Raw genomic sequence first — 26,788 nt, forward strand, 5'->3', positions numbered from 1 at the left:
TTTTGGGTTTCGTTTTAGAGAACACATTTTTTATGGGAAAAATTTGGATTTTTTTAAAGTTTAAGAATTGTATACAGAGAGCTAATGGATGTCCAGTGTCACTTTTCAAAGACTGAGTCCGTGTGTCACCTGTACTAAAGCCACAAATAGAGTTAGTGCAGCATGCCTGTCGTCGTAGAGCGTAGGAGGCTGATGCAGGAGGATCAAGAGTTGGAGGCCATCCTAGGCTACATAGTAGAAGACTTCGTAAGTTCAGAAAGTTGAAATAGTACAGAGAGGTGCAAAATCTAAGTGATCTCATCCCAGGGAACCAGCATAAGAGTTTTGACTCTTTCCTTGAGTCAGGGAAAAACATGCTCCTGGGTATTTTTTTTTTCCAAGAAATTTTGTTTTTAGTGATCACACAGACCTTTGTACTTTGCTTCTGAAATTTAATGTATCTTTAAATTAATGACTTCCACTGTCGGTGCATGGAGACCTATCTCTGTAGACACTCCAGGGAGCCGATGTGGCTCTTGATGGATCTACATTTGGTGATGATACAAGTGCAAGTGTATTCTCATGTTAGTTAGTGTGGCTTCTCCCACCCACCTCCACAAGCCTGCCGATTAGTCTGTCTGCATACATCCTTGCTCAGACCGGCAGACAACTGAATATTTGTCTGTGTTAGTCTGATGGGAAGTGGCCTCTCCTAGTTCAGTTTGGGTATCTTCACTTAGTAGTGGGAACCAGAGTCTTTTTATAATCTTGCTGGGCTCCATCTGTGCTTCAGTATTTCCCTAGTAGTTGTATGGCATCTTTATGACGAGTGGATGAGCCCTCTGTGTGTCTTGTGTCTTTTCCAATCTGCTGCTGCCTCTTCTCTTTGGCTTATGGAACCTTTCTTAGTTTCTGTCATCTGTGGAGTTTTTGAGAAAGCTGACCTATTCAGCAATGGAACTTTAGGCTGTATCTCTTGATTTACTCATAACTTACAATGAAAATTTACCTTGGAGTAAAAGGTATTTGCTGATAAAATGTTAATGCCCTGAATACAGTGTCATTCAAGGCTGTGTCTCTTCTTTATACAGATCAAGCGTCCGAAGTTCAGGTGACGATGATGCTGACTGAGAGCTGTAAGCTTCGCGGTCTCCATCACAGGTGAGAGCAAAGGCCGCATCAAGCACAGCTCATTTCCTTTTATTATTTAAGAACGTTATGTCTGGTTCTGAATTGAAAACTTTTGCAATAGCTTGGTTTCTGTTTTTTGCCTTTTTTTTTCTGACTATGATGGTAAATGCATGTTCATTGAATACTATTTGAAGATAGTGAAGCACAAAGAAGATAGAGGACAGTATGTAAGCCACATAAATAATAAATGGATACAACTAAGCTTTATGAAATAGTCTGTGCGTATTTATGCACTTGTCTCCCCTTAAAAATATGACAAAGTGATGCATACATCGCAAAGTGATTGCAATGAAAATTTCAAATGTATAGAACACCATTGACAAAAATACTTCAAGTACTCTTAGATATAGTGAGATTGATGGTCTGTCATGTTTGCTGAGTGTGCACTCAAATGTGTGTGTGTGTGTGTGTGTATGTGACCGTGTCTGTGTGTGTCTGTGGTAGAGGTCTGTATATCTAGAAACAGCATCTATATATTTGTCTGTAGAGATATTTTATAATATGTTCGATATCTCAACATGTTAGTGTGTTTCCAGTATACATTTAAAAAGGATAGCGTTATCTTTAATAAAATTAATGCATTTCTTATTCTAATAAAAAACTTTCTATGTTTTCATGTTGGGAGCTATAAATCCCTGTCTCATTTTAAAAGGCTACTTAGTGGTTTACGGAATGGCTATACCACATTTTATTTAATTCATCTCTTACATCTCTTAGAATTGTAGTATGATTTCACAAAAGGTACTTGTAGGGAAAATTCTAGATCAAGAATCACCAGGGACAACAGCATCAACATCATGGCAAAGTTGTTGTTGTTTTTTGTTTTTGTTTTTGAGGCAGGGTTTCTATACAGCCCTGACTATCCTGGGACTTGCTTTGTAGACCAAGATGTCATCAAACTTACCAAGACCCGATTGCCTCTGTTTCCTAAGTGCTGGGATTAAAGACATGTGCCACCAAGCTCAGTTGGCAAAGCACCGATTAGAGATCTCAGAGGTGGTGTACATCTGTTACCCAGAGTTCTTGGGGTACAGACAAGTACATATCTGGAGCTCACTGACCAATGTGCTCCAGGTCAGTGAGAGACCGTGATGGAGAGCAGCTAAGGAAGGCGCGTGATGTTGACCACTGACCTCTACGCACATGCTCAAACATGTACATACATGTACATGCACCACACACAAATACTATGTAGACTCACCTTAGTTTGTATGACTAATGGGAATTTCATATGTCCAGAAAATGAACCATGACTACATGTCGAAAGGGTCTATGGACTTCTGGGAACAGGAAGTGATGTATGCAGAGGGCACCATGCTTCCATTTCAGTGGACTTGAGCAGTTACTTGAGCTCTGATAAAAAATAAAAAACACAGAACTTTCTTCTTTTCATTTTGTTTTTACTTTGGCTTTTGAGGGCCTAAGAAGATGACAGCCACATAAAAATAAGACTGATAATGAAAATGAGACAGACTTTTGGCATTTTGTTAGCAGAAAGACAACTGTTTGGGCTGGGATTAAACACATCATAATTCTGGGCTGGAGAGATGGCTTAGAGGTTAAGAGCATTGAGTGTTCTTCAAGAGGTCCTAAGTTCAATTCCCAGCAACCACATGGCGGCTCACAACCATCTGTAATGAGATCTGATGCTTTCTTCTGGTGTGCAAGTATACACGCAGACAGAACACTATATACATAATAAATAAGTAAATCTTTTTTTTTTTAAGCAATATAATTCTTAACTTCTGGTTAGTTGAAACAAAGGCAACCTTAAAGTCCAGTAAATCTTAGTAACAGATGGAAAAGAAAAGAAATACTTTGTTTAGGGTAGGAATTTTAAAAAGTTTTTTAGTTTTAGATTCTAAGACATGTCACATTTGGTTTATTATATAATGTAGATATTGACTGATATAAAAGTAAATACTCATTTCTAAATATTTCACTGAAGAAAAAAAATAGGCTTTGGAAAAAGTTGAATTCAGTATTGTGGAATAGTAGAGTGTGCCACAAAAGAGTTGAGCTCCACGACTCAAGAATGTTGCCTTTCATTGGCCAGGTTCAGCCCCAGGAGCTGAAGTCCTCACTTGTGGGGAACGGATGGACAGTCCCCTCTCCCCTTTTAGGTTATATGTGCTTTAAAAAAAAACAGTTTTATTTGTCAAACAAAATAAAACAATAGCACAAACAAACAAACAGCCCCCATATGTGTTTTCGTTTCCTTGGCACATTTGGACTGTCCTTTCTGACAGTGCTGAGTGAGTCTTGATTGACACGCGGAGGGTGCGCCAGCTGTGTTTCCCTCAAGTCTACTGTGCTAGGACTTCTCCTAGCCATTTCTCTGCCCAGTGAAATGCGCACCCACCAGCACAAAAGCATGTGGCAGGGATAAATGCAGGCTAAGGCAGGTTTTCCTTAAGAAGTTGTTTTAGATCCACTGTAGCCCTAAGCATTCTTTGGTTAAGCAACCCAGGCAGGCATCTGCAGCATTCCTTCATGGAGCTGTGGACTGCTTGGTGTATCAGGATCCCACCATGATGGATTAGCAGTCCCTTGACACCCCACAGAATGGAGCTGAGTGATACTGACGTGAAACATTTGATGCTGGATGAGAGGGAGACTTGTAGGCAGGTTATAGCTTGGTCAGAGCTCGTTGTTGTCTTGTGTGGCTCCAGTTGTAGGGATAAAATTGTTTGTGTGCAGCATTCCCTGTAGCACTTCATCTCACCACACTTCTTTCTTCTTAGACAGGCATTCATGGCTCTCTTTCTCTCTTTGATTTAAAGATTCATTAACTTCCCGTTTTGGTGCTAGATGCAGAATAAAAATGAAACAGTAATCTTAGATCAGTACTATAGAATTTTTTGTGCAGACTCAGTGTGCTTGGCAAGAACTGTTACCTGTTTGCAGATTTCACTGTTTGAACTGGTTGTGGTGCGTAATTCAGAAAGTTTGCTTTCTGTTTTAACGTTCTGTGATGAAGGGTAGAGAGGCACTGATGCATTTTAAAGCGTCTTGAAATTTTTGGTTTTTATTTTTCCACTGGAACTTGTAAGCATAAGTTTTTATCATGAGTAAATACTCATAAATAAAAAATAATCTGCTTCCCTTACTTCATGTCAGAGAATCCCTAAGCCATTTCTTGTGGCTTGCAGTCCCCATTGGCCAGAATGCCTGATGATGACACTTGTTAGTGCTGAATGACACACAGCTTTAAGGCTGCAAGTGGAGAAGTTGTTCCCAGCCCTACAACCCCCCCCCCTCTACCTTCTTTCCACACACACCTCCTTTACACCCATCTATCCCATTCTGAGATGTCTCAGACCTTTCTCTTTGTCCTGTTTTCCTTTGTAAAATGAACAGAGTAAAGGGCTGTCATTTGTTCTTGAAAACATTTCCATAAAGCTTATTACTGCTTCCAGAGTTGTTTTCTTTTCCCCCTTTTACTTTATGTACATCAGTGTCTTGCATATATGTATATCTGTGTACCACGTGTATGCAGTACCTGAGGGGGACAGAGGAGGGCATCAGATCTCCTGAGACTGGAGGTAAAGACAGTTGTGAGCCACCATATGGGTGCTAGGAATGAAACCTGGTCCCTCTACAAGAGCAGCCAGTGTTCTTAACCACTGATACCAGAGGATTTTTAATCCTGGGGTTATAGAATAAAAGTTTTGATTTCATTTATTGTTTTTGTTGTATCTGGACAAAATGCCATTAATTCTGCTGAACTATTTCAGTCATGAGGGACAGAGCAGAGATAATCCTTTAGGGCTAAAGAAGGGGCCAGTTCACCTGCCCATTCTGAAGTCAGGGTTTGCCTTGGCTGATTCAAAGTGAGTTGTGAGTTGTTGTGTGCATGGAGGTTGCTAGGGGTGCATGTGGCTCTGCAGTTCTTCCTGGGTTCTCCTTTTTTAACTGGGAGGATATGTCCAGCAGCCCAGGGGAGATTATGGAGTGTGGGATTGTACCAGACCAGCTCAAGAATCACTGTAATATTTTAATAGTTGAAAAGGGGAAACTCACACTACAAGAATGGGAGGTCCGGCAGGCACTGCACGGAGAGAGCGAGCACCTGCGCGCACCTACATCCCCAGGTTTTTCTACCTGGGCTCTAGGTGGCCACACCCTAACTAAATGTGATTGGTTGAAACTGTCAGTTGGTAGGTAGTTCCCCTATCATTTCCCCCTTTTGTCTAAACAAGATCGACTCCAACCCAATACAACTGTATACAATAGGAATAGATACCAAATATAAAATTATAAACAGTAAACAGTATTAAGCAAGGAACACATGACAAAAGTTTTATTAAATATTTTATTTTAAGGAGTCTAAATAATGTATTGAAATTAAGGTTGGCTAGATCATGAGGAAGGTAACTATAATTATCTAATCTTTAACTCCATCAAAGATCTGAGAAAGGAAGTAATATTACTTGAGTAAACAGGAAGTGCAATCGAGAAACTTTCAAATTGTGCAACAAATGACGGAGACAACTGACTACCTGGGCAATCACCCAAAGTCTCATTTGTAATGTTGAAGCAACCATCTTTAGCTAAGGCCTGACGTAACTGACACACCATTTTTAAAGGCAAGAAACTTTTTAAAACTATCTTACCCTGTCTTGGCAGGATATGACAGTCCTATTTTATCCATTTATGGATACTCAGTATCTCTTGTCAGTGGTTGAGGTATGGGCATTTCTTTGCCCAAAGGCCAGCTCTGCCAAGAAGAAAGGCTCCAGGTGGAGTGTCTTTGGTGTTTAACATTCTCTCGGGAATAGATCGGTGTTGCCAAGAGTGATTGTGTCTCATTACCTCAGATCTCTAAATTAGATTAAAGGCCGTTTTTTTACAGCTCTTTGAAGAGGTTGAAGACTATCTATACTGAATATAATCTCTATGTATCTAAAGAACCTGATTAGCCCAAATATAAATATGACAAACATAGATGACTATTGCATGTCCTATATGTCTGACGGACACTGTGCCAAGAGAGCGCACACCTACATCCCCAGGTTTTTCTACCTGGGCTTTATGTGGCCACACCCTAACTAAATGTGTTTGGTTGAAACTATCAGTTGATAGTTTCCTCATCATGGAATCTCATGATATCTGCATTTTCTTGTCCTTATACTTGATCTTTGTCCGTAGATTCCCTAACCTTTCTCCCTGGCCTGGCTACCAGTAGTACAAGCAGAAACCCTGGAGGGTTCAGTGCCTCTTAGAGACCGATGCCTCTTACAGTTCTGCTCAATGGGGACGTTTTTAGGACATAAAGAAAGGCAAAGCAGAAACTAACTGTAGTCTTACAAGTCAGAGAGACAACTCCTTGATATATTTTTGCAGTTTTTCCTCTGTCTTTGTGACTGTCCTGTGAATGTGTGGTTTGTGTCTCATGTTCTTTAAGCTCCTCTCATGTTTTCTTAAGTTTCTTTGTGATCATTCAGCCGTAATGTGTTATTTCATTATTCTTGGGCATTTACGTTGTTTGTGACTTTTCACTATTGATCTTGGTATTGTAGCTTTTTATGTTTGATATTTAATTCTTTATGAAACCATCCTTAGAAACAGAATTTACTAAGAAATAGGATTGCTTTTAGATCATTGTTATATGTGTTTCAAATAGGTATTAAATATTGTAATAGCACAGGACATGATACATTGAATATAGAAGTTGAGTCTGTGATTACTTCTGGCTTAGTAAAGTGGAGATGATTACTTCAATAGTTACAATCTTAGGGAAAAATTATTTTCATACATCAGCTTGGGTGTCATTCCACAGAGAATGGTGTGTGCATGTGTGTGTGACAAAAGGTAAAGTAGATAAGATTGTTCACCAAACACTTGGTGTATTTTGCACATAAAACTGTTTGCAGTTGGTGAAATCCACGTGACAAGTTTGAAAACTAAGGCCAAGGTGCACAGACACTCTCTCCTCCCCCATCTTTCATCCTGATAGTGAATTTTACTTTTAAAAATTGAACTCCAAATTCTATGTGACCATAAGCATTTTACTTTTGTGACAGTAAGAATTAGTTAAAAGACTTTTTGGATGACCATATTTTTATCCAGTTTAGTGTAGGCCTTTTTATTTTTAAGTGTGATGATGAAACTAGTGGGATTGCATCATGATGTACTCGGGCCAAACTGCTTTCAGCTGTCTGTGATTATCCTTTGGAGTGGAGACTTAGCGTGCCTAGAGTATCTTCAGAAAATCTAGTATAAAGGGATCCATTCCGTGTTAGTAATTTTTATCCTGCAAAGAAGGCTCATATATACAGAGACTGTTAACACATGGTTCAAAAAGGAGAACATTTGTAAATAAAAGTTGTAATGATTATCTTTTTAGATGTTTTTGGGATTTTGTTTTGCTTTAGATTATCTTTATTTTAATTTAAGATAAACTCATAAAGTTTTAGATTTCATTTGTATTTTCCCAATTTCTTATTATTTTACAGAAACCTTCTTCCTATTACTCATGTGTGCATAGAAGAAGGGGAAAAGCCCATGGTGATACTGCCATACATGAACTGGGGGAATCTTAAGTTGTTTCTACGGCAGTGCAAATTAGTAGAAGCCAATAATCCACAGGTGAGAAAATTTCCCCAGATACCAGTGGTTTCTGATGTCTTTTGAAGTAGATGTTAATAACCACACGTGTGTTTTAAAGACTTGCAAAGAACCTCAGAGTGAATCAGGCATTATTTATAATCTGTTTATTTAGAGGAAAATAAGGATGACTCATGGTTCCCCTGGAGCACACTTGGCCGCTGCTGTTTTGCTTTGTTCACTGTGTGTTCATTCATAGTCACCTCCGATGCCTGGTGACAGCATCTCAGTCCTTTGCAGGATAGCTTCTGAAGACGTGTGTCCAGGTTTCCTTTCCAGGAAAGTCTGTGTGACCGTGGTGTGCCAACAGTGGCGATGGTGAGAGGCCTGGATTGTGGGAGGCCCTTGTGCTGTAAGGTGCCATCAGTTCAGAGTTTCTGTCTTGTCACTACCCATGTCCTCTGCTGGGACATCTGAGCAGAGTCCAGACATGTTATGGTAGTGGTAAGAGAGTCTGCTTGGTGTTTTGCCCTCGACTATATTTTGTGGTTTTATTAAGTTGGTTTTAAGATTTATAATAGCATACCTATTGTAGTTAATAAGAAAAATGGACTCAGATCTGCCCTGAGTATTTGGCTTAATGTATATGATATGTTGTTTAAGCTAAAAGGATAAAGCTGTGGTTTGAACCATGTAGTCGGAGGCTCTGGCCCATGAGTATCACCAGGGGGAGAACTTCCTTCCCCAGCCTGCAGTGCTGCTGTGCATCTAGGAACATGTCAGCAGAGAGAGCTATGGACTTGTTTAGTGGAAGGACCCTAGGGGTAATCCGATAAAACCTACTACTACAAAGGAAAGAGCAGATCATTGCTGCACACCCTTTTGACATGCTGCTTCAGAGATTCCATGGTCATTGAGCAGGAGTCGCTGAGAAGCTGTTCCGTAATGCTGATTTTAGAGAGATGCAGCAGATGAGATACATCACGTAGATGAAGTCATACAGATGGAAAATCCTGTTACAGAACGGGCTGTTGTAATAGATGAGCAGTACACAGTACTCCTAGAGCACATCTTGCTTGAGAAATAGGTTAAAAAAACTCAATGTAAGAAAGTGTTTTAGGGCTGGACTATGGACTCATGTAGTCAGGTCCCAAACCACCTTTGTACTGTCAGCAAATGTCATTTTTTTTTTTCTGTTATGACAGGCAATTTCCCAGCAAGACTTGGTACATATGGCTATTCAGATTGCCTGTGGAATGAGCTACCTGGCAAGAAGGGAAGTAATCCATAAAGACCTGGCTGCTAGGAATTGTGTGTAGGTGTCAAGGGCTTGCTACTTTCACTAGCTGGGTAGTGCTTCCTGGATTTGGGGTTCTCTTGGGAGTCGTTGTGGGACTCAGACTGTTTATGGGTAATGTTGGTCTTCTTGACACCCTGATGCCTGCCATGTTTGTGTTTTTACTTCTCAGCATCGACGACACTCTTCAAGTGAAAATCACAGACAATGCCCTTTCCAGAGACTTATTTCCCATGGACTACCACTGTCTAGGGGACAATGAGAACAGACCAGTGAGATGGATGGCTCTGGAAAGCCTGGTTAACAATGAGTTCTCCAGCGCTAGTGACGTGGTAAGTACGGAGCCCAGGTGTCAACAGCATGCAGTCATTTTGTCATTTTAAAACCTTGCTGCTAGTCCTTGGTGTTTTCACTAGAGAGCATGTATAGTTAGCTCCCCTTTGACCCTCTTACAACACAGAAACTGTCCTAGATCCTGGGCTGGTGCTGTGCTCTCCCTGTGGCGAGCACTGGTGTCCAGTGTTAGAGTAGGACACTGAGGTTCAGAGAGTTGATCAGCTTATTATCTCCCTCATACAAGTCTCAGATGACCATGTAGTTACTAAAGTACAGAAGACATTGCTTTCTGAAAATGGTCTCTTCCCAGCTGAACAGTCTCTCATCTGTCATCCTGACTATGTTTCAGTTACTCCGTCTCCTCATCCCGATCACACATTAGGGCCCTTCTGTTTAGTGAGGCAGTTTCGGGAGCCACATGTACTCCTCTGTTGTAATAGTTTTCTCAGTGCTTGACTTTTTATTCCAGTTTAGATCATAACTGGGCCAGGCATGGTGGCACATGCCTGTAATCCCAGCCCTTGAAAGGCAAAGATGGGGGGATCATGAGTTCCAGGCCCACCTAGGGTACATAGTGACTTATCTCAAGAAACATGAATAACTGAGCCATGTGTGGTGGTGCACACCTTTAATTCCAGCATTCAGCAGGCAGGCAGATCTCTGAGTTCGAGGTCAGTCTGGTCTACAAAGCAAGTTCCAGGGCAGCCAGGGCTACACAGAGAACAAAAAGAAAAAAAGAATGAAAAACTAATGTGTTTTTCTATCTCTTGTCTGTTATATATTGTAGCTGTATATTTAGAAATTTGGTAAGAACTTTTGCTTTAAGGTTCCCTAAATCATCATTCTATAATACTACAGTTCTTGTAAAATTAATTGGGATTTGATCTAATATTTCAGCATTGAAGAACTGGGCTTACTGTGTTTTGTATACCAGTTTATTTTATTTATTATTCAGAGTTAACTTTTTAATTTCAGTTTGTATGCGTTACAAATTTCTGTTTTAATAGTGTATTACTGACACCAGTTTTACTGGTTTATTATTTACATTGATTAGTGTAAACTCTGTCATATACTCGGTGTATTAATTTTTGCTGGCTGCTATAACAAATTACTACAACCTCAGTAATTTAAAACAGTAGATTTATTCTCTCACAGAAGGTTCTAGAGACTGAATTAAAGATGTTGGCAGGGCCGTGATCTTTCCAGAGACATCTGGTGGCAGTGCTTGGTTTGTGGCTCCATCTGTGTTGCACACTCATAGATTGGATGCTTTTCAGAACTCTGCTCCTCTCTGACAAGACTTTGGTAACTGCATTCATCCCTGCACAGTCCAGAATAAGCTCCTTTCAAGGTCTCGGTTACATTGTTTTCCAGAAAGGGATTTAGGGTTAGGAATGGATCTTTAGGGCTACCATTCAGTTCACTGTTCTCCGTAATTGAAATGATCTGACTTCCTTATTGGAAATAACTACAGTTTACAGTCTTTGGAAACAGAATGATTTGATAGAGAAAAACCTCTCATTAATTATGATTTAATTGATTTCTTTCTCCTCTTTCGTAAACTGGATGCTGTTTGGTGTATTTCTCCTTTTGTGTACTATGTCTTGATTTGTTCACTTGATGTGAATGAATAATTTCCTGAGTTCTTAAAAACTTATCCTGTTAATTAAGGTTTTCAAAATATATATATAGTCAAAGTCATCTTTTACTTATTTTTAAATTAACTATTCTCGAAAAACAAAAACAAAAAACCCAACCCTGACATATGAAATGTGTAGAATAAGCACACATGATTATAAGAATGGGTGTTACCTGACTCCAGGAGGAACTGCTGGGCTGACTCCAAAAGGAACCTGCTTTATGTTGCTTAGAGAAGCCCGAGGCATGCTGGAAAGAAGGTGGCAGGTGGGGGGGGGGAGATAAATGCAGAGTGTTAGGGATTCAGCTTATAAGACAGCAGAGAACCAGGTCTGGGCTCTCTCCAGAGCTTCTTGTCACGAAACAGCTTCTTTTTGTAGCATTAATGTTCACAAGCTAGAGTTTCAGTGAAATCAGTAGCATCTATGCCTTGACTGAAATCGTAGTTTTGGAAACTCAAAAGCTATTTGATGGGCAGGAAAAAGGAGTCACTTCCTAGATGATAATTTGTAAGTATTTTGTGTTATTTTAAAGTAGACTTCAGGAGACTGGGAAATAGTATTTTTTTTTCTTGGTAAAAGGAATATTGATAGATAATATTTCAGAAGAGGGAGGAAAGATTGTAGGAACCTGAGGTGTCAAGGACACCAAGAGAACAACATGGCCACAGAATCAACTAAGCAGGGGCTATAGGGGCTCTCAGAAACTGAAGTGGCAAGCACAGCCCCTGCATGGGTCTGAGCTAGGTCCTCCGCATATACCTTATGGTTGTGTGGCCTGGTGTTCTTGTGGGACTAGCAGTGGGAGAGGGGGAGGGGTGTCTCTGACTCTTTAGTCTGGGCTTGGGACCCTTTTCCTCATGATACACCGCATCCAGCTATGATATGAGGGTTTGTGCTTAGTCTTACTGTATTTTACTAGACCATGTTTGGTGGATATCCCTGGGAGACCTGCTCCCCCCTCCCTTTTTTTTTTTAAAGGGACACAGAAGAGGAATTGATCTGGGGGAGAGAGGGGTATGGAGGCAGGGACTGGGAGGAGTGGAGGGAAGGGAAACTATAGTCAGGTCATATTGAATAAGAGAAGAATAAACGTTAAAGAATGTTTCAGAAGAGCATGTAAGATGTCTAGAACCCTAATGTGAATTGCTTGATGTCCAATAGTGCTTCAATATGAATTGCTTAGTTGATTTGTTTCTGTGTAGTTATTCCATAATATAATTAATTAACAAATTATTTTATGTTTGTGGGTATTTTGCTTGCATGTATGTCTGGATTCCCTGGAACTGGACTTAGGACAGTTGTGAGCTGCCATGTGGGTGCTGGGAATTGAACCTGGGTCCTCTAGAAGAGCATCTCAGCTGCTGAGCCATCTCTCCAGCCTCAGCAAAGCTATTTTAAAATCACACTTATGATCACATACTTTCTAGGCTCCTAGAGCAAAAATAAACTGGGTGAGTGGGATCCGAGTTAATGTCATGCATGTCTAGACGGTACAGATAAGCAGAAGGAATGGGACTCTAGTTAATATAATGCAAGTCTAAACAGTACAGATGGTGCCTCCTCAGGCACTGTTCAGACACGTATTTTATTAACTAGAATATAATGTATGAGTGCTGAATTACTGAATGAAACTGCTCTGGGCTACTGGAACATCATACTTTAAAAAATTCTCAAAATCATGCTTATAATCACTTATCTTTGCAGTCATGATATTTTATAAAACTTGTGAGCATTCATATTTGTGTAAGAACCTGTCAGATTCAGATTGCCGTTATACCAAATACTTCGTTTCTATTTTTGACAGCCTTATTTTTTATTATTTAATTTTTTTCACTTTTTATTGAAAACAGGTTTTTCATATACAGTATATCTGAGTGAGGTTTCTCTTCTCCCTTTGTCTCCCAGATCCTCCCCACTCATCCAACTCCATGCCTTCTTCCTCTCTCTTAGAAAACAAACAGCAATTATAAACAGACAGACTGAATTGTAGCAAATAAAACAAAGAAAAAGCATAAGAACACATGCAGAGACATACACACAAAACAAAACTCATAAAAATACAAAATCAGAAATCATAATATACAAATTATACAAAAGACCAGTAAGATTTTATTTAAAAAGCCTAATCAAAGCAACATGAGACCAAAAATATCAGTGAGTTTGTTTTGTGTTGGCCTTCTGCTGCTGAACATGGGGCCTGCCCTTAACTGTTTACATACCCAATGAGATCCATTGGAGAGAACGGAATTTTTTCCTTTGTAAACAGTTATCAATTAGAAATACCTTCTGGGTTAGGGATATCCACTTTCGCCTCTCAGTCCTGGAACTCCATCTGTCTTGGACCTGTGCATCTACCACATTCTTATGAGTTCATATGTATGTCAGCCCTTGTGTCTGGAAGACACTGTTTCCTTGCTGTTGTCTGTCCTCTCTGATCGCATAATCTTTGTGCTGCCTTTTCTGTATAGTTCCTAGAGCTCTGAGGGGAGATAGGACTAAGAATTCCAGAGCCTCGCTGTCTACACTTTGTCCAGCTGTGGTTCTCTGTAGTAATCCCATCTATTGCTGGAGAAAGCTGCACTTGTGATGGCTAGGCAAGACACTGATCTATGGGACAGGTAGAATGTCATTAGGGGTCATTTTATCACTATATTCCTTTAGCATAACAATAGTATTTGGTTTTCTTGTAGGATTGTGGTCAATCTAATCTCAGGTTCTTGATCGCCCACCCAGGGTCAGGCGTGGGTTCTATGCCATGGAGTGGGTCTTAAATCCAGTCAGAGAGTGGTCGGCTACTCCACAGCGTTTGTGCCTCTCTGGCACCAGCGCATCAAGCAGGCAGTAACCATCGTAGATTTCAGGGTTTGTGAATGGGTTGGTGGTTTTACCTTTCTTTTCGGTAGTGTGCCGTAAACACTAGTCAGTAGGAGTGAAGACTCTTAGGCACCAGTGTTCAGAGAGTTAATGTAGGTGTTGTCTTCAGTGATAAGACCTTATCAATTTGTGAAGAGCAACCAGTAACCCTGGCAATAGCATGAGTTGATTGGGGATGTAACTCTTTCCTGTTACTGGAAGTTTCACTTGATGGTGAAAGATGTCTAGTTGGGGCATTCTCTCTTCCATCATTTGGTGACTCCATTTAGATTTCTTGTGTGTGTGTGTGTGTGTGTGTGTGTGTGTGTGTGTTTTAATGGTTTAATTTAATTTTTATTAATTTTAGTTTAATATTTTTAATTTATTTTTTTAAATGGTTTTTCGAGATAGTGCTTCTTTCTCTGTAGCTTTGGAGGCTGTCCTGGAACTCGCTTTGTAGAGCAGGCAGGCCTCGAACTCAGAGATCTGCCTGTCTTTCATATATGTATATATTTTAAGAAACTTCTATTATGGTAGGTTTCCATGTGATTCCTCAAATGGTCTAGCTTTATTTTGTTTTAATTACTATGAGTCCAGTAATGGACATCTTGACAGAATTTTCTAAACTCATAATACCAACCCCTGTTTTGACAAGGTTTTCACTCTTACAGCTCAGGCTGGTCTTGAACATGAAATCTGGCTTCAGCCTCCTAAGTGCTAGGATTGCAGGCATGTGCTACCAGGGTTTAAGTATTATATTTTTGTCTTATTTAAAATTCTTTTTGGTTGGGCTTAGCACAGCATTATAAGAATGTCCCTTGATTGCATTTAAAATGGCTAACTCTTAAAAATGTTCAGATTTTTCTCTTTTAAATTCTTAGATTCATCTCATGCACAGATTCTCTCATGCACAGATACCTCCTCTAAGTGTCTTTTGCCTTGAATAATTGGAACTAAAAGTTACGTCTTTTCCTGTGACTATGATCGCCTATTAGTGTGAAAATTCTGCCTTTCAGTTTGGGGCATTGAATATTGCTTTAAATTCTTAAAGATTGTTAAATGTTACATTCTAATGTTGGGGTAGAAAATGCCAACAACTCTATGAACACAGGCTGAGTTCATTTACCTCTGTGGGGGGAGGGGAGGTCTCATTTTTTTTTTTTAATTTTATTTTCCTAGGCAGAGTTGCTCTGTGTAGGCCTGGCTATTCTTGGGAATTTGCCCTGTAGACCAGGCTGACCTTAAATTTAGGGCTCCCCCTGCTTCTGTCCCCCAGGTGCTGGGGTTAAAGGTGTGTTCCACCCACCATGCCCAACTTAGGAGGTGGGGTGTCAGAATTGTACTCACTATCATTTTTAGAGGTTGCTGAACAGTTTTCACCATGCATGTGTAAAATGCACACTTTGTAGGTGTGTAAAATGAACATTTGTTGGAATAAGGACCCTTTTCTCGCATCCAAGTACTAACAGGTTCATGCACAACTGTTAAAGAGTCTTTCAAGGAAAGAAAAGGTCCTGTCTACGGCCATACCACCCTGAATGCGCCCGATCTCATCTGATCTCAGAAGCTAAGCAGGGTTGAACCTGTTAGTACTGTTGTCATAAAAGTAATACATTGTGACTGGGCTTTGTTTTTGTAATTCTTATTGAAAACTTTCAGTATTTTGGTGCGTTAAGAGTCTAATGGTATCACCATCAGCCTAGGAAACACCCACAACCAGATTCAGCTAATTATGAATGTCTCTAATCTTATGTGATTTCACATAGGCCCTTTGAAGGCTGTCTGGGTATTGTTCTTGTTCAATATTTTCGTCAAATGTAGGCACAAACACAGATTTCTCTGACTTTCTTTTCCTTTATTTGAAAAAAAAATACTTTTTGATAGATGCCTCCTTTGAATTATTTAGATAATTTTAGTAGCTAACACAGTTCAGCTGTCAAGACTCTACCTCCAGTTGAGGGGTGAATGCAATCAGGAAACCACAGTTGAGAGTTTTCGTGTTGGTTTTCTTGTCTTTATGGTCCTACATTGTGTTTAAAAAGCATTTTCTTGGGAAAAAACAAATCAAGGAAATGACTCCCATGCTAATCTTACCAGTGTGATTTGTAGCCGTCTTTTACCGCATTTGAACGGTTTTTACGCCACAGGCAAATCAGATGTGCCCCGTGTGCCTTGCTGTTTCTTTGTAGACATTAGTGGGCATTTCCCTAGGAGGAAAAATCTGTGTTATCCAGAGCTTGCATCTGCATCTTACTCCTGTTTGCCCAGTGTTCTAGAGGCCGTTGCCATGTACTGAGCAGACTCACTCAGGAGACCCTCAAGGTTCCAGTATTTTCACTGAGAGCCGCCTTTGGAACTCTGGTGGTATCTCGGTGAAAGCTGGAGTTACTGGAAGGTGCTTATTATTTTTAAAGGTATAGAATGCTTTTTGTTTTATGTTTTCCATTACTAAGGTTAGAGTAGTGCTTAGAGGATTGTTTCCCTCATGGTTGCAGGTTTTACACACCAGCAATCTTGAACCTATTATTTAAGTTTCCAATTTTCATTAAGAGAATTAACATAAAGACACAACGAACAATATAGAGATGAAAAGATGAGTTTAGACTTCGTTTAAAAAAATAGAGATTTAGTATTCTTGATGCTAAGATTCTGTTTAGTTGTATTACTCTAACTTTAGTTGTCCTGATAGTTCCTGAAAATGAGCACTAGCCGGGCAGTGGTAGCGCACATGGGGAGGCAGAGTCAGGTGGATCTCTGTAAATTCAAGGCCAGCATGGTCTACAGAGCCAGTTCTAGGATAGCCAGGGCCACACAAAGAAACCCTGTTGGGGGGGGGGGGTTGGAGAAAGAAAAGAAAAACCAGTTCTAGTATTTCCAGAAGTGAGCAATTGCCCCGGCAGTGTTGTCTGTGGCTGCTGCCTTTCGAGATCTCATGGGGCTCTAAGCATCTCTCTTCCTGGTTGCTTTGAAATCTTGTTCTTCCGCTCCGCTTCATACTCCCTTGGAAGACCCTAATGTTCCAATGAAGCCATGTGTATCCGTTTATGGAGAACACGGCATGAACAGCCTGTTCTGTGATAGTCGTTAGATAGCGTCTGAGGACTTAGTTGTACTTGCAGCTACAGATTGCTGATTTTCAAGGTTAAGTCGTGTCTGAGTAGGTTATGGCTGATAGAACAGACTGGGTCTCTTAAGACACAGGCTGTTCCTCGTAGTGCTGAAGCCTGGGACATCGAGTGTGAGGTCTGGATCAGACTTCTGCTACATCTTCACATGGCCCAAGGAGCAGTGGGGTCTGCTGAGGTCTTTATAAGGTGCCAGTCTCACTCCTGAGATCTCCACCCCCAAAGCCCCACCTGCTAATCCATCACACTGGGGTCAGGAGTTCAACGTGTGTGTGGCGGAGGCGCACACACAGTGAGTACATCATGTTCTGCTACCAGGCCTTCTAATTCACATCCTTGTGGTAGATTGCTGTCATTCCTTCCTAAGAAGCCTAAAAGCCTTAACTCATTTGCCTAAATCTCATCAGATGTGAGTGAGCCTCAAGGTAAGATTTATACGGAGGCAAATTTGTCTTCAGCTCTAAGTTTAAGAAAGTTGCTGACTTTGAAAATGCAGTGGTGGGGTGGGTTTAGGTTGGTGTATCTGTCTCCAAAAGGATAAAACAAGAAAGGAAAAACAACAATAATACAATGTCTGATTTAAAAAAAAAAAAAAGCCAAAACCTAACAAATGCAATGATACTTTAGACTCCTGTGATTCTCTTTAGCTCAGAACCTTGCCATCTAGGTCCACTGGTAAGTTCACCCACAGCTGCTCACAGAAGTTCCGTGGTGGCTGTCTGCCAGGGTCCCAGCCAGACAGGGCAGAGCGTGGAAGTGTATTTCATTGCGCTACTTTCCCACTGAATATTCATATTTATTTACTGTCGGTCAGCTGACTGACTGTTATGCTAAGGACAGTCTGATGTTTTAATCGGTCACATAGAAGACCATCGTCCAGTGGTCCCAGCCTCGTGCATTAAGATGAAAACAATTGCATACTCTCTGACAACCCATGCCTTATTGTTAATGGAAAGAATAGCTTCATGTCCTTCATCTTAAATGGCAAGATCACGAGCGGTGTCCCAGCACTTTAGGAAGCTGAGGGAAGAATTGCTGGAGTCTGGGATCAGTCTGGGTTAGAGAGAGGAGTGTGCATATACCTCCCCCCAAAATAGAGAACAGTGTTTACTTACACCTCTTACTTACATGACCTCTGTCAAAGCAACCCCAAGGTCAGATGGCTGTGCTGCTCACTGTGAGAGGGGACAGCAGATTCTGAAAGACTGGACCCTTTGGCTTTGATGTTGAGGCAGTGCTGCCTGTTCCTTAAGAGTTCGTAGCATTGTACAGTGGATTGAATTATATCACCTTCCCACCCCAGTTCTCCAAAAGATGTAGTGGAAATCTTAATCCCCGTAACTAGGAATGTGACGTTAAGAAACACGAAGGTCTGCTGACCAAAGCTAGAACTAGAAAGGAGGAGATCACTTTTTAGAGTAAATTTTAATGTCATTCCATTGTTATTTTCCTAGATTCTGCTAAGAAACGTGGCTGTTACTCACTAATAGGTTGAGTATCCTTCATCCAAAATGTCACGATGTTTTCTAGACTGGAGTGTGTGTACATGTATTGCAGGACTCAAGCCTAAACACAGTTTTATGTTGTGTAATATTTTTAATGACTTTGCTCATGAAACAGCTTCATGGTGTAGAAATGTCTTTATTGTCATGTCAGCTCTGTAACTTGGATTTTGGAGCATTTTGGATTAGAGATGTTCAACCTGCAAAAAACTTTTAAAAAACAAACAGACGTGTATTTTACCCAATGATTCCAGACGTCATTCATACTGAGAAGCAATAACCTCAAGTTCAGTGCTCTGTGCTTGGATTCTGCAGAATGTATTTGCCTTGTGTTCCCCCCCCCCCCACTTTTTCTCTCACTCACCGAGAAATGTGTGGTTGGGAAAGCCACAAATTTCACCTGCTTCCTCACCTTATGAACCTAAGCTCCCCGTCTGAGCTTCTCGAGGTTTGTTGTGCAAACTGAATGTGACTGGAGGCTCCTTGCAATATACTGCGAGAATTCTTGAGCTCTGGGCACACAGGCATTGCTCTCTTTCCCTGGTTTCAGCTGTTGTGTGTTTAGTGTTCACAAGTGACAGCAGGCTGGGACTGTCCCCACCCAAACCCTTCCCAGCGGCATACCAGTAGCTTTGGGTGCACTTGGAGCTTGTCTTCAGCACATTCTCCAGGAACTACTGTGCAGCCAGGGCTGAGCTGAGAGGGGAAGGCCTAGTCCATCCCCCAGTGCTCCTGCTACCTCTTTGTAGGTTCTGTTCTTACTGACAGTTCACCTGCTGATTTGAGTAAGTCTGATCTTTTACTCAGCCGGGAGATATTTTTTCAGGGTGTTTCCATCTGCTAACCGAAAGTTGTAAATACAGAGCTCGTGATGTACCCCAGTGATAGAACAAATGCTTTTTTTTTTTGCATTATACCCGAGTTCCAGTTCTAGCTCTGCAAAATAAGCAAATCAGAAACTCAAAACTTCTTACAGTTTATAAAATCTACATATTTCACTTATCGAGGGTGTTCTGTCCATTTAAGTTGTTTTCCATTTCCCAGCATGATTGATTAATTTGGGGGTAGCATGATTTATAACCAGTGGTAAAAATGGCTTCTTCCGACAGACGTAATTACTCAGAACAAATAATACCAATATTCATATTAAAGAATAAATTCATTAAAATGTTCTTTCTTATCCCAGCCAGCGAAACTAGCCAGTGTGATAGATTTCTTTTATGAACAGTATCCTAAGAGTTTGTTCAGCTGCTCTCTTGGCCTATAGCTTGCTGTAGTCACCAGCATCCAGTTTTTAAATGTCCCTTTATTATGCTGCTGTCCCTCTCTTAGTGGGCCTTTGGAGTGACGTTGTGGGAGCTCATGACGCTGGGCCAGACGCCCTACGTGGACATCGACCCCTTTGAGATGGCCGCTTACCTAAAAGATGGTTACCGAATCGCCCAGCCAATCAACTGCCCTGATGAACTGTGAGTGCTTTGGGTCTTGGACATGAGCTTTGATGCATTTACTGTATTATTATAAAAGTAGGAAAACAAGTTCCTGTGTTCACACAGAGCCTTCCCCCTTGAGAGCGATGAGTCTTCAGATGTGACTGAGACCTGTGGAGAACCGCAGTCACTGTTGAATGCCTTAGCATCTTGTATCAATGGTGCACAATCTTAATTACTAAGAATCTAACATAATAGCGAGGAAACTGACAGTATATTATTTCAGTTTCCTGACTTTTGTTTAAACAGACATGTTTAACAAGATCCAGTACTTAGGAAAGCCTTTCTTGGGGTCCACTAAAAAGACATGTATGGTAGTGTGTGTCTGTGACCGTACCACAAGGTGACTGGAGACAAGCAGATCCCTGAAGCTCATTGACTAACGTTCATAGCTGCATCTATGAACTCAGTTAGATATCCTGCCTGAAAAAAGAAAACAATAGAGATAATACTCACTGTTGTCCTCTGGCCTACACACACACATGCATACAACCACTCAGACATGTACATAGACCACACCAGAGATCAGAAACAGAGACACAGACATATTTCTCTTTGTGATCTTGCCTTGCCAAGCGTCAGTGATGCTTCAGGAAGATGCTCTGGGCTAGCGGGTGACAGGTGCTTCTGACCTCCGGCCTCCATCACATAGCTGATCTTCTCCATCATGGCCGTGGGGTGACAGAGTCTGGGAAGTGAGTGCAGAAATGAATGTTGTCTAAGAGGCCCAAGAAGGTTTCTCTGCCAGTTCATCCAGGAATCCTGATTTCAGTTAACTCTTCCTCTGAGTTCTTTTCCCTCAGCATCCAGGATGACACAGGCTGTTGTGTTCTGTGTATTTACAAGAAACTCTGCACTTGCTAAGTATTTTGTATTCTCATGAAGAACTGAAATCCATGTGTGTAATCCAAATAACTCAGCTTCTTTTCAGTTCTAAAACTGCTAACTCCTAGTCAGATTAAGTGATTGTTACTAGCCCGTCTTTTCTACAACCACGTTTGAGCAGAAAGCATAGCTGGCGCAGAATTGACTGCAAGACACTGACTAGCCCCCTTTCCACGTCACTCCGCAGGTTTGCTGTGATGGCCTGTTGCTGGGCCTTGGACCCGGAGGAGAGGCCTAAGTTTCAGCAGCTGGTCCAGTGCCTCACAGAGTTTCATGCCGCCCTGGGAGCCTACGTCTGACCGCTCTCCCAGACCACAGCTTGGAAGAAAGTGCCTGTTGCAGATGCTTTGCCTGTAGCGCAGTGCCTGCAGAAGCACCTCTGTCTCCCAGAACACCGTGCCTTAGGAATGCTTTCAAACCTGAACTTCTAAAGACAGACTTCACGTGGAGTATTTTCTAGATACCACTTTTATTAGGTTGAACTGAAGGGGTTTTGTAAATTTTTTGGCCAAAAATTTTTTTAAAATATAGATACTTTGGACTAGGGGTGCATTCTTAAAAAAAAATAAACAGTTTTAAAAATTGTTTAGACACAGATATTTGGAATAGCTGTCTTAGTGCCAACTGCTTTATCTTTATGTTTTCTTCATTGAGGTGATATAGGTGACTCACCTTTAAAGCTGTTTTAATATTGTCACTGCTTTTGGGAATGGTTTGTCTTCAAAACATGGTACTTTTCTTAGGAAAAACAGCATAAAAAATGCCCGATTTGCCTTACACGAGGAAAGACAATATATTGGCAGAAGGAAAATTGAAGAAAAGGTAAAGAGAAAAATTTAACAACAGCAAAAGCCATAGTGCCCCTGCATAGAAAATTGCTTGTTTAGTGAACATGGCTCTGCTCTCTTGTCTAGGGAAGCAGTGGCTGCATTCATCACATCTCAGCTTTCCTGTGAGCCAGAAGAAGGCTGTGGCAGAGTCGTAGAAGCAGTGGTGGCCTTATTTATTTTTGCTCTCTGGGCAAGGAGATGATACGGTTCCAGAAAGTGAACCCTCTCTATGCCCACAGTTCCTTCTGCGTGCACCTGGGCTTGTGTACACAGAGCTGGTGCTTCGGTTGCTGTGGGCTTGGGTTGTTTTTTGTTTTTAGTTTAAATTGGTAATTTTTATGCTTCTCTTTAAGGCTGGCTTAAGTATAAATTTGTTTTTTAAAACATTTGGAAAATTAAAGAACTCATTTTATACGACGGTATTCAAATACTGCTCATAATGTGTGATTGGTGGTTGTGTCTTGGAAGTCTTTGAACATGCAACCGCTAGATAGTTGTGTTTGATCTCATGAGGGTGTGCCTCAGTTCCAGAACCCCTATAGGAGGGCAGCTGACTCTTACTGGCCTCTGTGGCGTGTGAAGTATCACACGGAGGCGTCTCTCCAGAGCCAGTAGGTGGCATGTGTTTTCATTGACCTAAGGGATAGTCAAGTGAGCCTGTAAATTGCCTGGGCCTACAGAGGCCTGCCTCTGTCCTTCCTCTCTGGGCTGTGAGGGAGAACTCAGGGCTGTTATATTAAAATAAGTCTTACGAATAAGCAGAATATCTGAAAAACAGCTCCCATAGTACAAGCTCCCACAAGCAATCAGGACCTTGATGTCCTACGCACAGTGTCCCTCACACAATCTAATATGCTAATGTTCTGCCCACACAGCTTAATGTGCTGGTATTCTATTCACACAACCTAATGTGCAGATGTTTTTGTCCACACAGACTTATGTGCTGGTGTTCTGTTCATGATGCGCTTCATCCCCACGTCTCCGTTTTAAAATGTTTCTTTTGATGTGTTTGTAGCTTGGAGATGCTTTGTTAATAACCTACATCTTAGAAGGCAGTCAACAAATCCTAGGGTGGACATCGCCTTCATAGAGCAATCAGTTCTTCCCGCCTTTTCCAACATTCAGTGCACTCTTTTTATCGTCAGATGAGAACAATGTTTAGAAGTCACAGTTCAGTGTACAAGAATTGCTTTGAAAAAAAAAAAGGCAGCTAGGTGGTGGCACACACCTTTAATCCCAGCACTCAAGAGGGAGAAGCAGGTAGATCTCTGTGAGTTCGAGGCCAGCCTGGTCTACAAAGCAAGTTCCAGGACAGCCAAGGCTGTTACACAGAGAACCCTGTCTGGGACTGGAGAGATGGCCAGTAGTTAAGTCTGCTCTCCGCTCGTCTAGAGCGCCTGAGTTAGGATCTCAGAACACAACAGCAGGTGGCTCAGTCACCTGGAACTCCAACCCCAGGCGATCCCTTTGACTTCCACAGGTGTTAGGCACACACACACACAAAGGTGTGCGTTGCGTGCACACATGTGTTTAAGGTAAAGTGAGGATGCGCTTCAGTTTGCTTTGGGATTTGTTAAGCTCTTTTGTATAGGCACATGTGTATGCTCTTTTGTTTCAGTAGGTTTTTCTGCTGAACTATTTGGAGATAGTGGCAAGGGAAGAAAAGGACAGTTCCAAGCTTTCCACAACTGATCAACCTCCAGTGGCGTGTATACCTTGTGACTACTGCTGAGCGTTATCTCCTCTCCACCCCCAGAAAAACATAGGTGTATAAAAAAGAAGCAAGTTGATGGAGCACCAGAGACAGCTGAAGGCTGTCTTTGCTGACAGTACTCTTAAAATTTTTTTGGCATAGCATCCTTGCAATGTAGCCCAGGCTAGGCTCAAAATTTGCAGCCATCCTTCTGCTTTGCTAAAAGTAAAACCACCATGTCTAGCTAGCAGTGATTTGTTTCTAAAGTAGTAAGGACATCTCTGAAACTATAAAAAAAATATATTAAGAAATAAGCACAGCTTGAAAGTTATCATCTTGGGGGCTGGAAGATGGCTCAGAGGTTAAGAGCACTGGCTGTTCTTCCAGAGGACCCTAAGTTCAATTCCCAGCAACCACATGTTGACTCAGAACCATCTATAATGAGATCTGGTGCCCTCTTCTGCCGTGCAGGCAGAACACTGTGTAGGTAATAGATAAATAAATCTTCTAAAAAGTTATCTTTAAACAAAATTTGGGGATAAACATCATCATGGTGCTGAAAGTTCCATTTGGAGTCAGCATTTCTGATTATCTTTTTTAGGTTTTGGCCTTCTGCTTTCTTGCATCCGAGAATTAGCACAGGTTATTAGGTAGAGACCTACATCATAGTGATGGCAACCAAAAAAAAGTCACTCCACAGCATCTCAGAGGAGGTGTGTTCCAGGTCCCAAATCCACAGATGCTGAAGGCCCTTAAAATGGCTTCTCTAGGTCACCAATAGACCGTGAATAGTTGCCCTGCTGTGGTCGTAGGGAACACTGAGTTGAAAATCCATACACGTTTAGTGCAGTTTCCTAAATCTTCTTGGTCTAAGGTTAGTTGAGTTCAAAGACATGGAACAGAGAGCAGGCTAACTGTGTAGTTTTACCATGGGTACACATGACTATTAGGCATTCTAGAAAAAAAAATTTTAAGAATTATTTTTATTTTATGTGTATGAGTGTTTGCCTGCTTGTATGTACTGTGTGTACCATGTATGTGCCAGGTACCTGTGGAGGCCAGAAGAGGGCGTCAGATGACCTGGAACTAGAGTTACACATGAGCCACCACGTATGTGCTGGGAATGGAACCTGGCTTCTCTGCTAGAGCAGTGACTGCTCTAACCTCTGAGCTACGTCTGCAGCCCAGGAGTTAGATTTTGTTGGGTTTTAAAAAGTAGCTTTACTGAGATATAATTGATAATCGAATTCAAAGTAGGTGGGTTTTGATATGTCCATTGTTGAATGGTCATCAACCACTGTCTAATTCAGTTTGTCTTTGGGTTTTTGTTTGTTTGTTTGTTTGTTTGAGACAGGACCTTACAGTGCAGCCCAGGAAGTTCTGACTGTGGCCCAGGCTGCTTTAACCTCTTCAACGCTGGAATAAAGTGGGGCACCATTGTATCTAGTTCTCCAGCTCAGACGTCACTCCTGAAAGAAACCCAGTGCCCATTTGCAGACGCCCACATTCCTTTCCCACTTCTTTTAAGGTTTATTTATTTATTATGTATACAGGATTCTGTCTGCATGTATACCTGCAAGCCAGAAGAGGGCACCAGATCTTATGGATGGCTGTGAGCCACCATGTGGTTGTTGGGAATTGAACTCAGGTCCTCTGGACAGGCAGCCAGTGCTCTTCATCCCTGAGCCATCTCTCCAGCCCTCCTTTCCCACTCCTAGCCTTAGACAGTTACTAATCTGCTTATCTCTCTTCTGAACCTTCCATTAAGTGGAGTCCTACAGTATAAGATCTGGTGGTAGATAGAATACTCTTGATCCCCTGGCGTGGCAGTGAGATTATAGGTGTGTGATATCATGCCCAGCTAGACATTTTATTTTAATTCTATGTGTGTGTAGGGCAGAGCTGACTTCCTCAGTTGCTCTCACTGATTGTCTAGACTAGCTGGCTAATAAGCTTCATGGATCCTCTGATCTCTTCCCAGCATTGGATTGCAGGTTTATAGGTCACACTTGGCTTTTGTGTATGTGCTGGGGATTGAACCCAGATCCTTGTGGTCCGGTGACAGGTGCTTTGCTGACTAAGCCATCCCCTCCTAACCCCTGGCGCCTAGGTCTGTCAACTTAAACTAGCTCCACGTAGTCATGAAAGTATGTGTATTTAAAGAGCACTTTAGGATTTGTCTCCAGAGAAGGGCGACTCGAGGGGGTGTTGGCCACCATTCCCAGCTTCACAGAAACGCCGGAGTTACTATTATGAGTAAGAATCCTTCGGCCCCAACTTGTCTGTAGCCAGAATGGCCTTGGCCTGACCAGGCCAGGAAGTGCAGTGCATGGTGTTTGTGTTTGAGTTCTGTGTTGGAATCTCTAGGCAGTGCCCCTTTGGCCCAGACGCCTTAGCTGAAGGAGAGGGTGGTGAGAGGGTGGAGTTGGCCTGACAGCCATCTTGGGCACCTAAAGAGATTCTTGTTTTGTGGTAAGTGCTCCCATAGGATCCTCCTCAGCCCTTCTGGGAAGGCAGGAAATGGAAGAGACAACTTGGCCTGTTGGGCTGGGTGGGAAGTTCCCTGCTCCACCTTCCCTGACCTTCAGGCCCTGCACACTTTAGGCACCCTTTGTTGTTGGCCTCGGCCTTTGGCCCGTGCTGTGCCTGTCCCTCTTGAGGAATTCTGGTCTCTTTCCACAGGATGTGGTCCTTAGGTGCATTAAAATAATATAAGATTTGGTAGAGGATATAAATAATGGATTCCCATCACCGCCTCCGCAGTCCTCCACATAGCTGTGCTTTGGAGATGGGTGGGCGCTGATAGCCTAACTCCCTCACTGTTGCTTGTAGGCATAAGGTGTGTAGCAGGCTGTTTCTTGTGTTTGTGTATTATAGGAAATGGGTGTACTTTTCCAGGAAGGAAATGAATTTGATAGGACGCTGACCTATACCCCATTAATAGTCATTTTAATAAACATCTGTCAAATGAGTAGAGATTCATGATTTTGGTTTTCTGGACCCATGGACAGCATGCTATTATTGGTTAAAAATGAGGTTTCTTCCCAAGGAGGGAAGGTTGGGAGGTAAGTAGGAAGGTGTGCCATGAGTGTTTAACAACCAGAAGTGGAGACTTCGGTCAGGAGGTGATAGAAACTCAATAAAGGGCTCACATTAGAGTGATGCGGTCACCGTTCCCGCAGTGTTAGTGGCAGGCAGCTGTTGCCACCGTACATCAGGCATGGGACTGGTTACCCACTGTCCTGTCCAGTTTGCAGTCGAGCAAGTGAAGGCTGAGCTCAGTTGCGTAAGTAGTGCTGAGTTTTAATCCAGGGAGTCTGGCTAACACACCGTGTCCTGGAGGTCAGAAGAAAGGATTTGCAAGGGTGGCAGGACATCTTAGGAGACCCTGCCTATTGGTCTCAACACTTCTAATGGT

The 26,788-nt window shown here is 41.8% G+C and overlaps 1 protein-coding gene across 3 annotated transcripts in view; it reads left to right on the plus strand.

Annotated features, from left to right (window-relative positions):
• The window catches only part of Ryk (receptor like tyrosine kinase), a 76,193-nt gene extending 54,755 nt beyond the window's left edge, over nt 1-21,438 (plus strand). For all 3 annotated transcript variants that reach the window (XM_050139593.1, XM_050139594.1, XM_050139595.1), the window contains exons 10-15: nt 1,071-1,140; nt 7,629-7,761; nt 8,925-9,034; nt 9,189-9,348; nt 19,805-19,941; nt 21,035-21,438. In XM_050139593.1, the coding sequence (XP_049995550.1) occupies nt 1,071-1,140; nt 7,629-7,761; nt 8,925-9,034; nt 9,189-9,348; nt 19,805-19,941; nt 21,035-21,146 (722 nt within the window). In that variant the 3' untranslated portion in view covers nt 21,147-21,438. The remainder of the gene's footprint in view (nt 1-1,070; nt 1,141-7,628; nt 7,762-8,924; nt 9,035-9,188; nt 9,349-19,804; nt 19,942-21,034) is intronic.
• Nucleotides 21,439-26,788: the final 5,350 nt, after the last annotated feature.

Source organism: Alexandromys fortis, unplaced genomic scaffold (assembly GCF_014885135.2).
Source record: "Alexandromys fortis isolate MF-2015 unplaced genomic scaffold, M_Fortis_MF-2015_v1.1 scaffold_36, whole genome shotgun sequence".
In the NCBI taxonomy this organism is placed as follows: domain Eukaryota; kingdom Metazoa; phylum Chordata; class Mammalia; order Rodentia; family Cricetidae; genus Alexandromys; species Alexandromys fortis.